Here is a 16,786-nt window from a genome sequence, read left to right on the forward strand (position 1 = left end):
TGTGGATTAATGTCTGTGAACCATTGCCCACTCCAGCAAGGCAGGTGATTTCTGGGGAACAGCTTTTTCCCTACCCCGTTTAGGATGTTTTGTGGGTTAGTGAGGCCAACTTAGTGATTCTCATTGGTACCATGTTTGCTTTCTTGCAAAGGTTGTTTCCCTGTGAACCCTGCTCAGGTGCCACATTGTTCAGAGGTGAGAGCAGTAGGACAGATGTCCCTCTGCTTGCCATCATGGGTGCTAGCAGCATCACCAGGAGGGTGAATGAAGAGCAGGGAGCAACTGTGTGCGACCCTACTTCCATCACTGCTCTCATCTGGAGGAGAAGACAAGACAGACCTCTGTGGCAACCCCTCTGAACACAGCGATGCTGCACAGCAGGTCTAAGGGAAGGGATGGCAGTGTCTGCAACAAGATGCTGGCGTGCCGGAGTGAGGCAGGAGACAAGACTGAGGGTGGGTGGCTGGGCCCCAGCCACAACAGGGCAGATGAGAAGATGCCAGGCTATTTAGGGTCTGGCGGATGTGGAGGTGGCGGGGTGGTTGTGTTAGTCAGGTGGGCGCCACCTATGCATTGTCCTCCATCGCTGAGGGACAGAAGGGGAATCTCTGAGGACGTGCCTGGACTGTGCTCCAGGGCTGTGAGAAGCACCAGGGGAAAACTGACTGACCCATGACGGACGAAGAGGCCTCCTCCCTTTGCCGAGAGGACCCAGAGGGCTCACACGTGTCTCCTGCCATCCACCGCATCCCGCTGCTTGTCTGTGGATTAAGGGATGTGGGGAAGAGCATGCCAGGCAGCTTCCCTGGGCAGGGAGGGGATGGGGGCCAGGGGAACCGTTCCGGTGGCCGGGAGCCGGCCACCCACACGTGATGGGTGTCCCAGATCCGTGTTCAGGATGCCCTGCGCAGTCAGCCTCAGGAGGAGAGGAACCTGGAAGCATAAACGAGGTGTCTGCGCAGTGCATTCTTCCCGTAACGCGTCCGGAGCTTCCAGAAAGCTGCTGGGACCCCAAACCCAGGAGGCTGTTCAGCGGAGGCTCCGCAGGGGGACGGCAGGAGCACGAAGGCGGAGGTGCAGCGGCGGAGGAGCGGGACCCCGGGCTGCCTTTGGGCCCGCTGGGGCAGGCAGGGGCTGCGGCAGCCCCCGCAGACGCCCGCCACCGTTTTTTATCCCAGAGAGGGCAGGCGGGAGCCGGGACCGAGCAGCTGCTCGGCTCTCACGGACCGCGGCGGCCCGGCGACGGGGGGGGCGGCGGGGCGGCCCCTCCGCCCAGGGGCGGGCTCCGCGCTCTCCCCGCCCCGCCACGGGCCGCCGTCCCCGCCGCCGCGGCCGCCATGGAGGAGCAGAAGGAGAACCGCCCGCAGGCCGCCCCCAACGAGGCGCCGGCGCCGCCCGGCCCCGTCGCCTGCCCGCCGGTGAGTGCGCGGGGGCGGCGGGCGGCGGCGGGCGGCCCCGGCGGGGCCGGGCGGGCGGTGATGGCCGCCCCAGGCATGCGCCGCCGCCCCCGGCCCACCGCTGCCCCCCGCGCATGCGCGGAGGCCGCCTCGCGGCGCGCCCGTGCCGGTCCAGCTACCCGCCCGCCCAAGGCCTCGCCTCCCCACGGCCGTTCCCGGGGCCAGGCCGGTGCGGTGGGGCCCGGCACGGCCTGCCCGAGTGCCGCCTTACCGAGGGGTGCCACGGGGCCGCCCGTCTGTGCCCCAGGCCCCGGCGGCTGTCGTGGTGGTGGTGGGCGGCGGCGGCGGGCCCGGGATAGGCCTGCCCTGCCGTGTGCTGCCCCCACAAAGGCAGCTAGTAACCGTTTAGAGTCGAAGTGCCGTTAGTTTTTCCTCTTAATTAATTATTTTATTTCTTTTACATTTATTGGACATCTGTGCGTGTGTCTCAGTCGATACAGATTCCGGTTAATTAAGGTGTTGAGAGAAATCTCTTGATGCTGCTCAAGGTTTTGCCAGCTCATACCAGAGAGAGAACTTTTCCTGTTGAAATTAGGGTGCACGTTCAGATTTTGTCTCTTTGAGCTGCTGTTCGGTATGACTTCAGACACCCGTGTTAGTATCCCTTTACTCTTATGTTGATTTTTTAATGAAAATGCTGTTTCAGAGAGGGCTTCAGTATTAATTTTCTTATCTGTTCCTAAGCTAGTTCACTCAGTTTGATCACGAGTGAAACAGTGCGATGCCTTACTGCATTTTGGTGCCAAAACAACATGTAAATTTTAGCGCTCTAGCTTCTTGTGACCCTCTTAAATTACCTTTGGATTTCTCTTTCTTCTAGGGTAGGCAGCACTGTAGGATCAGTGATCAAGAAACTAATGGGAAAAACTTAACTGCCAGTTCGCATGACTTCAGTGATCCAGTTTACAAAGAAATTGCTATAACCAATGGCTATATCAACAGAATGACCAGAGAGGAGCTCAGAAGTAAACTTGCAGAGTTCAAGCTTGAAACCAGGTTGGGCTGATTTGTAAACCTTTTGGTTTATTTTTGAAGGAGTAGAGCCATAAGGAATTATTATTTTAAAGCTTAAAAACACACCGCACAAAGCGCAAAGCAGACACGCCACCAAACGCCGGTTGTTTTATGTGCAATCTTGATGCAGCTTTTGTTGTAGGATTAGTGCATGTGATACTGCTTAATGTGTTATCAGAAATGTGTGCTGCCTCGACTGGTAGCACGAAGACATGAAATAATATGTAATTGTAGGGTACTTCTCACGTGTTTTTGGTCAAGGGGGAAAGAACTGCAAGGGTTCTCAGGTGATGTTGCAGGCCGTTGGTTTATAGAAACTCATAAACTTCATACATACTCAGAACATAGGTATTTTTATTTACTGTACCCAGTACAGATCTGATACTGGCTAGAACCTCTGTGGTGATAGGGCTTGGAATTTAATCAATGCAGAGGACAGGTACCTTTGGATGGAGAGGTTGCTAATCTGAAATATTGAGATAGAATAACATGAATAGATAAATGTATTATAAACTGGGTTTGTGCTCACTGAGGAGGAGGAAAGGGCTAGGAATACAGAAAGTGCTTCCTGCTCTGTCAGAAATGACCTGCAAGACCCTTTGATATTGCTGTGGCCAGACAAATGCGAGATGTTCATAAGAAGGTCAGCTGGGAAAAACAGAGCGTATTGTTTCTGTTGGCAGCAGCAATGAGGAAGTAGTGGTGGTGCTAGTGGGGAGTTAGCGAAGTGAGAAGTTACTGCTCTGTAGGAAGGGGGAATATGAAAGGTGAGATGGAGTCTGAAAGGAGAAGTCTAGCTTTCTAGAGAAGACGGCGACTGTAGTGGAGAGGATGTTCAGAGGAAGAAAAAAAAAAAAGGAAGGAACAGAGATTCATTTGAACAGAATAAAAGAAAACAAAATGGTGTGGGTGGGAAGTGCAGCCTGCCACCTCCACTCTGTCTGCAGATGTTCTGGCTGCATAGTTTTTTTTTAATTCCTCCTTTGGTTAAATGAGTTTATCCCCTCAGGAGGAAAAAAATTTATCATTATCTGATAACATTTTTGGTAAAACAGGTTAGATTTGTACAGCTATTCAGCAGTCATTCTGATTTAAAAATAAAAAACAGAATTCAAATTGTGAATGATGTGTTTGTGGTTTCATCCTAGGTTATTAATTTTCTGTTTGTGGTTTTTTTATTCAGTTGTAAATGCAGAAAGCTTTAAACTTGTATTTTAGCTAAGCTAGATTTCTTTTGTCAATATAGTCAATTAAGTTCGTCAAAATATGTCTTGCATGTAAGCAAATAGTGCATCACCTCTAATGTAGTAGGGAACTGAGCAGATTGCCACACACCATCCTTTCCCTTGGGGTTATTTTGATAGCAGATCTTTTCCTCTTTCACCTTCTTTGATAGGTTTCATGAAGAAAAAGGTAATTTTCGCCTCCATCAGGTCCCGTACTGTCTCAACTTTAAATGAACTGATCATTGAATTAAACTAGATTAATAAACCAAAGTGAAAAAGAGTTAACTGTGTGTGCAGATGAAGCTGATGTTCTCAAAAGCCAGTTTAGTAGTCTGATTCCAGTTTTTCCTTGTGAATCAGTGGGCTTCTTCTCTGATAATACCGCTTGATACAAGTAGCTCTTACATCTTCTGTGATTTCATTTGCAATGTGTAATTTCAAAAATAACTTCCTTCGAAAAGTAAATTATCCTTGTTTATTCAGCTCTGGTTTGGTACGTGGCAGTTCTGGCACTTGCACTTGCATATGTTTGTATTAAAAAGACGCAGTAAGTAACTTTAATTGCTTGCCGCTGTCAATTTACACATTAGGCACAATCCTCCTGAAAAGCAGGATCTTGACCAGGAAGTTTTTCTGACAACTTAAATCTCAAGTACTTTATTTTAATTGAGTTACTCAAGCTCAATTTTAAATTTAAATTGAGACCAATGTAAAATGTGGGCATTGTAGCTGGGTTTTGCATTACCTGTGCCACTGATGCAGAAATACCTCGGGCATCATTTGCTTCAGGCAGGGGGCACAGGGAGATAGGGGTGAAGCAGTACTGCTTCCAGGGACAGAGGTCGCCTAGGAGCAATCTGCAAAGACTTGGGCTTTGCAAAGGCTTCGACTACCAAGTCTTGCTGAACTGGAGGCGACTGCAGAGTGTCTCTGCGCTGTGCCTCCCGGTCTGTCCGCAAATACTGATATCCAGATGTATTAGTTGTCAGGGGTATCGCAGCGTCTGCATTATCACAGATAATGGAGCGTTAACTGTATGATGAAGTTGAATTCAGACTTCGTAAGTGTGGATGTTCAAAATGAGATTAATGAATGATGAACTTTTAAATGTTAAATACAGCTTCAGTTCTACAATGGTGAAATAATTAAATAAGAGTGTGATCTTTGTCACTTTCTCTGTCTCTTCAGAGGAGTGAAAGATGTGCTGAAAAAGAGGCTGAAAAACTATTATAAGAAACAGAAGCTGATGCAGAAGGAACCCATTAATGGAGACAGCTGCTATGACTACATCTGTGTTGTTGACTTTGAAGCAACATGTGAAGAAGGAAACCCGCCTGAATTTGTACATGAAATAATTGAGTTTCCTATTGTCTTACTAAACACGCGTACCCTGGAAATAGTAAGTGATCTACTTACTGTGTTGGTATGCTGTTCTTTGCTCCAGAAAGTCTAGATTAGTTTTTAGGTAGATGTTGAACTTCATTAAGAGTAACTTCTCTTTCCTTTTTTTTTTTTTCCATGAAGATCTATCCTCTGTGCCTTTTACATACAAACAAAACTTTCTTTCTATTGTTAAAGCATCTGGAATAGATCATGCTCCTGCTGTTGACTCTGTCTACTGACATGAGGGACTTTCAGTTTCTCAGTCGTGTGTCCCCCCCACGCCCCCTGCTGTTCTTTCCCTTCTTTAAGATCCACAAAGCTATTTCTAGAATTCAAGGGATTCATCATTAACAAGAATTAGCAAATTCTGTGGTCCTGTGTGAGGCAATCTAGAAGAGACTAACGCGGAGGTCTAGAACATGGGGTTAAGTGAACTCTGCTTGTTGGTGGGTTAGACTGTTTCCACAATGTACCCGACAGATTGACAGCTGTGTAACCTGATTTTAAACCTTCTTAGTAGGCGTTTGGCAGCCTCAAGTACTCTGTTGTAGTACAGCTTTTAGGAAAAACTGCTTGCTGTCTAACTTAGACTGAGTGACTCAGTGAAACAGAGGAAGGGCACACGCCTCTCACTAATGGTTCATTTATCAATAACTTTTAAGAGGAGGAGGAGGATTTCCAATAGTCACTGTAGCTGCATGTGTGACTAACTGCAGAATGAGGATTGTGCTGATTATCAAAATTGTTTTATTACCTTTAGAGTAGTAGGAAACAACGTGTTTTTTTCCTCTGTCCAAAAGGTTTTCTATAGCAGCAGGGACTGGGGGCTTTCTTTTTGTACTGCTCAGTTTCCCAGAGTGAGATCATTGTGTTTATCTCTGGCTGGCATGCAGAGGTGTATGACTTGTATGCAGCGTCTGAGGTGTACGGCTGGTTGCCTTCCTTGAATTACAGCTGACCCTTTAGAGATACCACCCAAATCCTTCCCTTTATTCCAGTCTGTCCTTTTCCCCTCTTGCATCCACATCCCTGCTCTTTGGTGCCTACTGGCTGAGAGGAAGGACGTGTTCCGGTTGGAAAGCCATCCATCCATCCCATTGGGAATCTCATGATAGCCAGTCAGGAGGCTCATATTGGCTCAGGAGGTAAACACTCCTTTTGCCTCCAGCAGGACAAGTAGCCGCTATTGCCTTTTGGCTATGGGGAAGCCAGAGAAGTTGCCTTGCGGGCTCCATAGCGTGCGGCTACTGAGTGTTTGATTCTGTTATTACAGGAGGATACCTTTCAGCAATATGTGAAGCCAGAGATTAATCCCAAGCTTTCAAACTTCTGCATCAGTCTGACAGGAATCACCCAGGTAATTTGCGCTTCTGTTTTTTCAAGAAAAAAATATGAAAAAAAGAGATGTGGTGTTGATGTCTTCAGACTGGTAATCTTTCCTCGTAATTTTTCTGTAGGGCTTATTTTCTTAATTCTTGGGGTTTTCCCCCCTCTCCCAGTTATTACAGAACTGATTTCACTAAGTAGGTCATTTAGGTGTTTGTAAGGGGCTGTAGGAAAAAGCATTCACTTTGTAATCCATGTGTAGAAACTTAATCTTTAACAGAGGAAAACACCTTTTGAATTGCGTCAGTTCCTTTTCTAAGATTTTTCTTCTAAAGGGTTTAGAGTCTTAGGATGGCAATGGCTTGTGTTGAAGTGACTTGAGGAGGAGCATGGGAAACAAGCTCCAAGGTTTTAATCTAAGTTCAACAGCTAACTAATTTTGTTACCTTTATAGTTGTCATTTGGAGGTTTTTAGTGGTGCTTTTGTGGGGCTTTTTTTCAGTTTAGAAAAATCTGACCAATTGTCTGCTTATTTTAATGTGTAATCTGTTTCTAAAGATTTTTGTGAAGCCAATTTAGCGCGTAAGTGGTTTAGTGTGCCTATATACCAACGTAATTCTTACACTTCATGCTGTTTTTTTTTTTTCTGAAAAAATGTTCCTCTCGGTTTTTTTGCTTCTTTTAGGACATTGTTGATAAAGCTGATACGTTTCCTCAAGTTCTGCAGAATGTCATAGAGTGGATGAGACAGCGAGAACTGGGAACAAAGTACAGCTATTCCATGTTGACAGATGGGTATGTCCTTATGTAACCTTCAGCACAGTCTAAAACTGAAAAACAGTGTTTAATCTTTGTGAGAATATTGTTAAAGGTGGGTCATGACTGCCATTTTGCCATTTTATTATAATTTTACCTGTTGGGAAAATGAGAAAAGCTGAACTAAACAATTTGAAATGAAGCATAAATCCACTAGATGGCAGTGTTTCTCTCCTAGCTTTCTGTATGCAACTAAATGATGTTGAGTATACTTTTTATCATTTTCTGTTGTAATTCTCAGTTTACATCTAGTTTTCACATAGCACAAAATACCTGAAAATAACATTGTTCAATTTCAGTTCTAAGCAACTCATATGCTCTTCTGAATCTGAGTTTTCAGAGATGTGTTGTGGCTGTGTTGTGTTCTGTGTCTCTTGGTGTTGCTGTTAATATGTCCTGCATATTTTGCCATAAAGCAATAATGGATTATGCTGTTTATCGAACAAGGAGAAGTGGCTAGCACAGAAAGCTCTCTGTTTTGGCTTAGAGGACTGTGGCTCAGGTGGGTCCCAGCTATGACAAGCTTTGTGTGCGAGGGATTGACTAGTCCTTGAAGTGCCACCTGAACTTGCTCTCTCACAAGGTCTTCATGGGAAAATCAAGTCCCCTAATGACTGCAAAGTGAACAGATCTTTAGATCTAGATATGTCTGTGAGGCAACATTGTTCTTGTGATCTTAGTTTTGTTATATGATGAAAGATACTGCTTGAGCCTTACCTTATCTAGCACTGGCCTTATCCAGCATCTTCTTTCCATAAAGGTCTGGTTTTCCTGAAACTAAGTGCAGTCTTGTTTCAGTAACCTATGGTAAGTAAGATGCATGCATACGCAAGTAATGAGGAAAATTTAAGGTGTCATTTGGTTCCCCAAGGGCTGTGTAAACATCTTGTTTATTGGCAGGTTTTGGAGTAGATGTGGTAGGTGGAGAAGTTGGCATGCTATTTCTTATTTGAACCATCCTAGTGAAAATCTTGCACGTGTCATTATTTGTTTTCCCCATGATTAATAAATTTGTATTAAAAAAGTTTTTACTGTGATTATAGCAAAAGAGCATTTTGTTCTTTCCTTAACTGTTTTCCTTCTCCTGAGCACCAAAGAAAAGACAGCTTTTTGTGCTACAGCTGTGCAATACATAGAACGCAGGGCATCCGAATTATATATTTCTAATCTTGTTCTCTTTTTCTCTTTTGACTTTTTAAGATCTTGGGATATGAGTAAATTCTTGAACATCCAGTGCCGTATTAGCCGTATCAAATACCCTTCTTTTGCCAAAAAGTGGATCAATATTCGTAAATCATATGGGAACTTCTATAAGGTTTGTACAGATTGCTGTTTCTCTTGCGGGAAAATTTGGTTTAAAAGTCTAGCATGTCCTGTTGTGCTTGTCATCTTTACTTGTGTAGTATAAAATTATAGTACTTAAATTAGTTGCCTGGGGCCAGATTTTCAAATGTGCTTCATGCCTAGATCTCACTTTACTAATTGAAGATCATATAATCTCCTGCATTTTGATTTTAAGCTTGTTTTTAAGAATCAGGAGATGTTCCATGAAGGACAGTCTAAAAATGTCATACGGGTGCTTTTAGATCAAGTGTGTCGGCTGAAAAGACTATATCAATTTTTCAATTATTTTTTCTTGTTTTCATGTAATGCACTACAGAACTAATTTGCACCACTACATGCGGTTATCTCCACTTCTGACAGAGAAAGATTAGGACATACATACAGTGGAATCAAATTGTCAAGAGAAGAGTAATACCAAGTTCGTTGCTGGACGTTATTGCTGCTTTATTTCACTGTCAGATTACCATAAAATTGGTTATTGAGATTCCAGCGAATTCCCAGTCAGTCTGAACTAAGCCATGTGTTTAAATATTATTTCAGCCTAACTGGTGATCTTCTCTTGAAGTGCTTTTTCATACTAAATGTAATCTCTAGGGGAAAAAAAAAGAGGTTCATGTATAATAAGCAGAGAACTTTACTTTGTGCTAGGCAAATATTACAGGGTTACTGCATTTCTCCCGCTATGATTGTGCCTTCTCTGCATGGCTTGACCGTTTCCATTGGAAACATGCTAGAACACAGAACACTCTTGTTTGTCTTATCAGCTTTAACCTAGACATACCTTCCTTTTCCTGCTCTATTGAGCAGAGACTGCTTTTTCATCAAAGGCAATGAAGATTGTAACTTAGGAGGAAACAGTTTCTTTTTATTTTTAGTGATTATTTTTTGTCATAAATGCAAACAGTTGTAGCATTCATAGTTGTTCTTCTGTTTAGCTATTCTGTGCTGATGTTGAATCTGTTGTTAAGCAATAGATAAAATTAATGACAACGAATGTATTGTAACTTTCCTGTGGAATATCCCACAACATGCAGTATGTCTCCCCTGCCCAGTTTGTGGTGTTATTATTGGAGTTGCATATTGCTGGGGTTTGGCACCTGTGCTGTCACCGTTCTGCCTAGCTATTAAATCCAGTAGGATGCTGCAATATCCTGGGACTTGTTGTGACCCGTGTTCCGCCACCCCAGCCACCACCACCAAGGCAACAAACTAAAATTTTCCTTTAAAGTTACCCTTTTGTTTTTCTCTGGCTTTTCCAAAGAACAAACATATATTTAGTAGTTAATCAAGAGAGGACTTGGTGCTTTTGCTGGTGTAGCACTTTGCATGGGTAAGTCAGTTAAGCTTCCTTGTCTGTTCATGCTGTTGGTCATCCCTGTAAACATGGGCTGCTGTAGGTGTTGCTGATCTGTTCCTGTGGTGTTTGGAGGCATTCGGAAGCTTGATGTCAGTGAGAATCAGGAGCCTGGTGCTTCTTTAATCGCATGGTATTTAAAAGGAAAACCAAAATTTTATTCCTTCTGCAGTGCCACTTTGGATGGTAATTCCTTTTTTATAAGGCTTGTTAAACCTAGCTAAGCCACAGCTGCCACTGTTGCCAGCGCTGGCACATCTTGAGCTGGTGCTTGAGATTATCCTGAGTCTAGACAAGCTCCTGTTGACTGTGTCTGCTCTGCAAAAATGAGAGTGTCTGTCTCACCGAGGTGCTTTGAAGTTAAAATTGTTAGTGATCTGACAAAAGCCAACATGAAAGTAGTATGTGACTTAAGTAGACTTAAAATCTGCATATGTTCCTACTGCACTGTGTTAGGTTAAAAATACTCGGTACAGAACCTAATTCTTGATTGTGGTTCACTTTCTCCATCAGGTTCCTAGGAACCAGACCAAGCTGACAATCATGCTTGAAAAGCTGGGCATGAATTACGATGGGAGACCTCACAGCGGACTTGATGACTCTAAAAACATTGCAAGGATAGCTATAAGGATGCTGCAGGATGGCTGTGAACTGCGGGTGAACGAGAGAATGCATGCTGGACAGCTTATGACAGTCTCCTCCTCAGCCCCCTTAGAGGGAGCCCCTGCTCCACAGATGCCCCGCTACAGAAACTAGAAATTCGGGGGTTCTGCCTTAGGAACTGCTCTCAGATACACGCTAGACTGTTAACAGCTTATTAAACGGCCACCTCTGCCAACCTGTCTGCAATGCAGAATCTGAAAGCACCTTAACTAATAGTCTCTGTTGAAATAAAGAGGAGTGTGGAAGCTCTTTGCTCTTTGAAGCCTCTGTTACGGCATTGGTTTTTTTTTTAATAATGATGATTGTTGTTGTTGTTGTTTTTTGCAACTTTTCTAGCAGTAAGGTTGATATGCGGAATCCAGGCAAAGTGTTAAGCTTTTAAGAGCATGTAATTTAAACACGTGCAAAGATCGATTGGGCTTGTGCACTGCTGTTCCACCCCAGCCTGTGGGTAGTATTTATTCAGTATGCTGTACTGTAGTGATATCTAGCATCTGATTATTCATTGCACACAAATAAGACATTGCTGGAAGAACTGAAATAGCAAGTGGTCAGGCTGGCCTTTCCTGATAAGGCAATCTTCTAAGGGTTCCTGCTGGTAATTGTTTTTGCTTTTTTTTTTTACAAAGTCTAGGAGAAATGGGAGCATGTTCATCAATTCTAAAGCGGTAGAGAAGCACTGCGTTGCTTAGGTTTGTTGGGGGTTTTTTTGTTTTTTTTCTTTAAGGGATATGTTTGTCTGCTTCCACATCAAATAGAAGCTGAGTATTGAATAAAAATTCTATTAATGCAGTATGATAGTAATTTTTTTTAACCTGTCTTTAAAAAGAGAAGGTTCTTCAGATTTTCACTTTGATGATCGTGTCTCCTGTTCCTGCTACACTCATATCTGCATTTCGTTTAATGTCGCTTCTAGACACTGTCAGCCATTTGGACTTAAGAATGAGTGAAGTAAAAATAAGTTCAAAACATGCCAGATCATCAAAATTTTGTGCTCTGTGGTTGTTACATAAAACAACAAGAAGCTTCTAGTTCATCGTTAAAGACATACTCAACTATTTTTGGTACCTTCCTGTACCTCTGCCACCATAAAGCTATGCCTTTATCTCAAAATCTAACATTGGAAGATTAATGTAATTTTATTAGTAAAGGCCACATCTAATTATTAAAAAGTTCTACTTTCTTCCTAGACCCCAGATAAGATGATATTCAAGAGAGACCAAAGTGTTGATTTGCTTTGTCTCTATGGGCTTGTTTATGAAGTACAACATTAATGTGATCAACTTTGCATTAGGATGGCTTGTTCTGAAAAGCAGAATGATGAATTTTGATTGCTCTCAGTCAAAAAAAAAAAAAAGTTAGTATCCCTGTATTGTAATTCATTCATTCTTTCTACCACTTACATACAGGAAACAAAATAACCGATTCATAATAAAGCTTTGTTGAGAATATTCACTGCTTGGCTAATCAGACTCCTCCCAGCTCCCCTCGCTCTTCTGGCTGTTAAATCGGATCAATGGAAGCGTGAAAACTTTATTTTAAATTCATGTGAGAGAGAGAAGTATTAGTCGATTCTCGGTTGCTTCATGTGTAGGAAGGAAGCAGTTTTCTCTCCAGAGTCACAGACTTTGGCAGACACAAGTGCATTAGAATTATGTTAATTTTTTTCTGAAAGTAAATACTGGTTCTATAGTTTTGTTGAACTTTATAGTGTCCTTTCTTTCTGTAGCAATACTTGATGTATTTTCAGAAGGGTAAAATCCAAGCCTCTGATATGCTTACTCTGAAATTACCATTTATTTGTTAGCCTGTACTTTGTACAAATTGTTAATTATATATTTGCTTTTCACTATAGCAACCATAGTATCCTCTTTTCTGAAGAACCATGGTAATCTACTTTTTTTTTTTTTTCTCTCTCTGAGTTACTGTGGTGCCGGTTTCCATGATAAAATTGAGTCTAGCTCAGCAGATCCCCCTTGGGGTGCTGGCAGTATCATAGACTTTGTCACCAGTCTTTTATTTACAGGTCTGCAACCAGGCTCACAGTCCAGTGAAAAGCTTTATTTGTTACAGATTATACTACAGGTTTCATAAGTGAAGAGACCTGGTAATTTTACATCATTTATTTTAAGTACAGAGTTGTTTGTTTTTGTAAATAACTTCAAAAGGATACTTTGAGATAAGGGTTAAATATTAATAGTTGTTTTGTGTTTACTGCTTGAGTATTTTTTTTAATCAGAGTTGCAGAAATCAGTAGAATCATTCCAGATACTATTTTATCCAAGTTGCATTAATGTCAAACCGTAAGCCGTAACGTTTCACAGAATGTTTGATTCTGTGATTTTGAGATGAAGTGAATTTTATCCATGTTCGTTAGTTTACTTGAAATGTAAATAAACTAATGAAGATAAGTTGGTATTTATTAACATGTCAGGTACTGAATTCACTCTATAAAGCATGAGATGACTTCAGCAGTCTTGGGGTCTTGGTCTCAGCGTGGCCCGTGATTAGTCTTCTCTGGTGGACTAGCAACATTGCCATGGCTAGCTGGCTTAAAGCTCATGAATGTGACTAGTTCACAACGCTCAGTAAATGGATAACATTTCCTGGATGGTTTCATACTAAGGGGGAAGGAAGCATTTGAGGGGAAAAAAAAAATAAAATAAATGTGGTATGGTGATTTTAGTAGTGATGCTCGTGTTCAGCCAAACAATGTTTTTTCAAGTTGATCTCGTTTGTTTGCCCAGAGAAGCTTGCTGAGTGCATCTCTGCTGTAATGAATATTATTGTTTATTAGAGGAGTCATCCCGTGCTGGAAAAATTCATTGACAGCTATGTAAAAAACAATGTCCTTTTTAGGCAGAAAAAAACCATGCAGACATTATCCTGCGGATATATTAAGAGGCCTTGTTTTGTTGTTGGGTTTTGTTTTTTTTTTTATTTCACATTTCAGGAGCTGTACTTGAGCAATTCTACTGCAGACAGCCTTTGTAAAACACTAGCGAACTTTAAACAAAGGAGTTGCAGACAAATTTCAACATGAGCACTTTCAAGTTGATTTCTTAATATGTATTTATATGAATGTGAGAGGGATTCACAGAATCTTGGGGTTGTGTTAGAGAGGAAAAAAAGGTTTCTCGGGCAGGTTAAAGGGCAATGACCTCTCTGTCTCCATGAACAAATGCCCCGGCAAACGTCAGCAGCTGCTTGGGGAGAAGGAGGTCACAACAGTCTGTAGCATCCCACCAACCTCTTAGTGAGATATGGTACAGGGGGAAGTTTTAGTGGGTCAGTTGTCCATAGAAACAGCTCCTGTCTGTGCCTGTCTTATAATAAGGTCATTTAATAATTTAGTTTAACAAGGTAGTTGTTGTTTCCATGTTTTGTTGGAATTTAACATTGCAATGAGGCGGGGGCCGATCCCAGCAGTGGAAACAGGTGAAGGAACCTCAGTTCGCCTTGAGTTGAGGTTCTCATGCCCTTGGAGAGCTCTCAGTGCTTCACTGCAGGCTTAGGCTCTTTGGTGACCTTGCAGAAGCAGTGTTTTTTCACCACAGCTCCATTAAAGGACAACTCATTTCTCTCCCACTACAGTTCCCAAGGCTGTTATTTTAAGTCCTCCCCTTCCCTTTTTCTGTCATTAGTGAACTTTTGCCTCCCCCAGCAAGAAGTTTGTGCTAGGTGAGATATTTGTATGCTCTGTTTAATCTGGGTGGGGAAAAAAACAGGCCTTTTAAAAAGAAGTAGGAAGTCCTACCTGTGGAAGATAGGCTTTTGAAGTGGGCTAAACATATAGAACATTGTTCTGTTGCAATAAAAACCATTCTAGCCCCCTCTTGAGGACTTTATATTTGATAGCCCCATGGGTAACAGTGACAGCTTACCAGAAGGATTCCCCTAACGGCGGTACGTGAAGTGGCAAGGTGGTGGTCAGTCCATGCTTCTGCTCTACCTTGTGTTGGGCTGTGGCCAGCTGAACAGCCAGAGTAGGGAGCAGGCTAAGACTTCATTTTAGAAGACCTTTCTGCTCATCCGACGGAGAACAGGGTGCTGATCTGCAAGTATAGATGCAGACAAGGCTTTGGAGGATGAGAAGTTGCTTCTCTCTCAGGTTCCTTCTAGTTTGGTCTTTGCCCATTCGCAGCCTCCGACACTGACTGGCTTTTGCCCTCTTTAAAACGGAGGACTTTGTGTTGTGGGAGAAAAGCCTGAAGTAGCTTCAGGGATGTACTCCTTAAATTAAAGGAGTGTGACTGCTTTGCACTAAGTGACCTCACGTGGAGGAAAGGCTTTTTTGAATGAAGGACAAGAGCCTTGACACCTCTTTATGGCAGAGGTGACCTCTGGGTGCGTTGTGATGAGGGAAGTGCTTGCATGGCTCTGGCAGCTGTCTCCTCTGTGGCCACTCAGTTCAGGGGTGCCCCACGGGTAGTACCATGCCCTGCTCCTGCAGTCTTAACTTGGTGTCATCATGAATACCCATGTTAGCTGTAAATCTTGTGATGTTGCTTGCAGATATACAGTGGGGTTTTTTTGGCTACTTTCCTGGCTAAGTTCTTGCTAATGGTGTTTTTTGCTGTTTGAAATGAATGGTAGCAATGATCTTGCATTGGTAAAGCACTTGCAGGTGATTCTGACCTTCTTTGCTTACGTTCCCTGTTTCAGTGATGTTGATTTTTTTTTTTAAAGAGCATGTGTAGCCAAATGGCCCTCTGTGTGCCAGAGATGTCCTAATAAGCAGGAATTGTTTCATCATGGTTGTGTTCAGCTTTGGGGTGGTGTGTGCAGGTCCTGGGCCACAGGCTGGCCATGGAGCGTGACACACCTTCCCAGGCAGCTACATGCTCAGCAAAATGCCATGCTTGGACATTGCTTATTTTTACGTATGACTGCAATGAGTGTGACTTGGAGGTCTCCTTGCTGTGTTCCTTTTTTTTTTTTTATTACATAATAATTCATAGTTTGAATTGATAAGTAGTTGAGTAACTTCTGGAAAATTCTCTGGAAAAGGGGGTTGGCAACTTATGAGGATTATCAAGATATAACGGAACTATGTAGGGGGAAAATTAGAAGGGCCAAAGCTCAATCAGAGCTCAGCTTGGTCCCTGCAGTTAAAGACAGTAAGAAGAGATTCTTTCAGTATATCAATAGAAAAAGGAAGACTAGGGAAGATGTAGGCCCACTGATGAATGAGATGGGTGCCCTAGTGGTGGAAGACACAGAGAAGGCAGAGTTACTGAATGCCTTCTTTTCTTCGGTCTTCACTGCTAAAGCTGTCTCTCACGAATCCCATACCCTGGAGGCAAGGGGGAAGGTCTGGAGAGAGGAAGATTTTCCCTCAGTTGAGGAGGACCGGGTCAGAGACCACTTGGCCAATCTGGACATTCATAAGTCCATGGGCCCTGATGGGATGCACCTGTGAGTGCTGAGAGAGCTGGCAGATGTTAATGCTAGACCACTCTCCATCGTCTTTGAAAGGTCATGGGGAACAGGAGAGGTGCCTGAGGACTGGAGGAAGGCTGACATCACTCCAATCTTAAAAAAAGGCAAGAAGGAGGACCCAGGGAACTACAGACCGGTTAGTCTCCCCTCTGTCCCTGGGAAAGTAATGGAGCAACTCATTCTGGATGTCATCTCCAAACACGTTGAGGAACAGGAAGTTATTGGAAGCGGTCAACATGGATTTACCAAGGGTAAATCATGGTTGGCCACTCTGATAGCTTTCTATGATGTTATAACTGGTTGGCGGGATGAGGGGAGAGCCGTAGATGTCATCTGCCTTGACTTTAGCAAGGCTTTTGACACTGTCTCCCATAACATCCTCATTAGGAAGCTGAGGAAGTATGGGCTAGATGAGGCGATGGTGAGGTGGATTGAGAGCTGGCTGTGTGACAGAACTCAGAGGGTTGTGATCAGTGGCATAGAGTCCAGTTGGAGGCCTGTAACCAGTGGTGTCCCCCAGGGGTCAATACTCGGTCCAGTTTTGTTCAGTACATTCATTAATGACCTGGATGATGGGACAGAGTGTATCCTCAGCAAGTTTGCTGATGATACCAAGCTGGGAGGGGTGGCTGACACTCCAGAGGGCCATGCTGCCATCCAGCATGACCTGGACAGGCTGGAGAGCTGGGCAGAGCAGAACCTAATGAGGTTCAACAAAAGCAAGTGCAAGGTCCTGCACCTGGGGAGGAAGAATGCTAAGC

At 43.4% G+C, this 16,786-nt stretch overlaps 1 protein-coding gene across 3 annotated transcripts; it reads left to right on the forward strand.

Moving 5' to 3' along the window:
* Window positions 1-999: 999 nt before the first annotated feature.
* ERI1 (exoribonuclease 1) lies at window positions 1,000-12,998 on the forward strand. 3 transcript variants are annotated; one of them, XM_063337248.1, is made up of 7 exons: window positions 1,000-1,418; window positions 2,283-2,453; window positions 4,886-5,096; window positions 6,354-6,437; window positions 7,092-7,201; window positions 8,423-8,537; window positions 10,434-12,994. In XM_063337248.1, exons 2-7 carry the CDS (start codon window positions 2,401-2,403, stop codon window positions 10,674-10,676), a joined length of 816 nt encoding a protein of 271 aa, XP_063193318.1. In that variant the 5' UTR covers window positions 1,000-1,418; window positions 2,283-2,400; the 3' UTR covers window positions 10,677-12,994. The 3 variants fall into 3 exon arrangements, with proteins under 3 accessions (XP_063193318.1, XP_063193317.1, XP_063193319.1); XM_063337247.1 differs by having other exon boundaries at window positions 1,301-1,418; window positions 2,278-2,453; XM_063337249.1 differs by lacking the exon at window positions 2,283-2,453 and having other exon boundaries at window positions 1,314-1,418; window positions 10,434-12,998.
* The last annotated feature ends 3,788 nt before the right edge of the window (window positions 12,999-16,786 follow it).

Source organism: Chroicocephalus ridibundus, chromosome 5, assembly GCF_963924245.1.
Source record: "Chroicocephalus ridibundus chromosome 5, bChrRid1.1, whole genome shotgun sequence".
Lineage (NCBI taxonomy): Eukaryota > Metazoa > Chordata > Aves > Charadriiformes > Laridae > Chroicocephalus > Chroicocephalus ridibundus.

What these genes read in the sequence shown, in the direction of transcription:
- ERI1 (XM_063337247.1), top strand. Translation starts at nt 1,338, where the DNA reads ATGGAGGAGCAGAAGGAGAACCGCCCGCAGGCCGCCCCCAACGAGGCG. An exon ending in ACACGCGTACCCTGGAAATA is followed by an intron (nt 5,097 to 6,353) that starts GTAAGTGATCTA and finishes CTGTTATTACAG; the next exon opens with GAGGATACCTTTCAGCAATA. An exon ending in CATATGGGAACTTCTATAAG is followed by an intron (nt 8,538 to 10,433) that starts GTTTGTACAGAT and finishes TTTCTCCATCAG; the next exon opens with GTTCCTAGGAACCAGACCAA.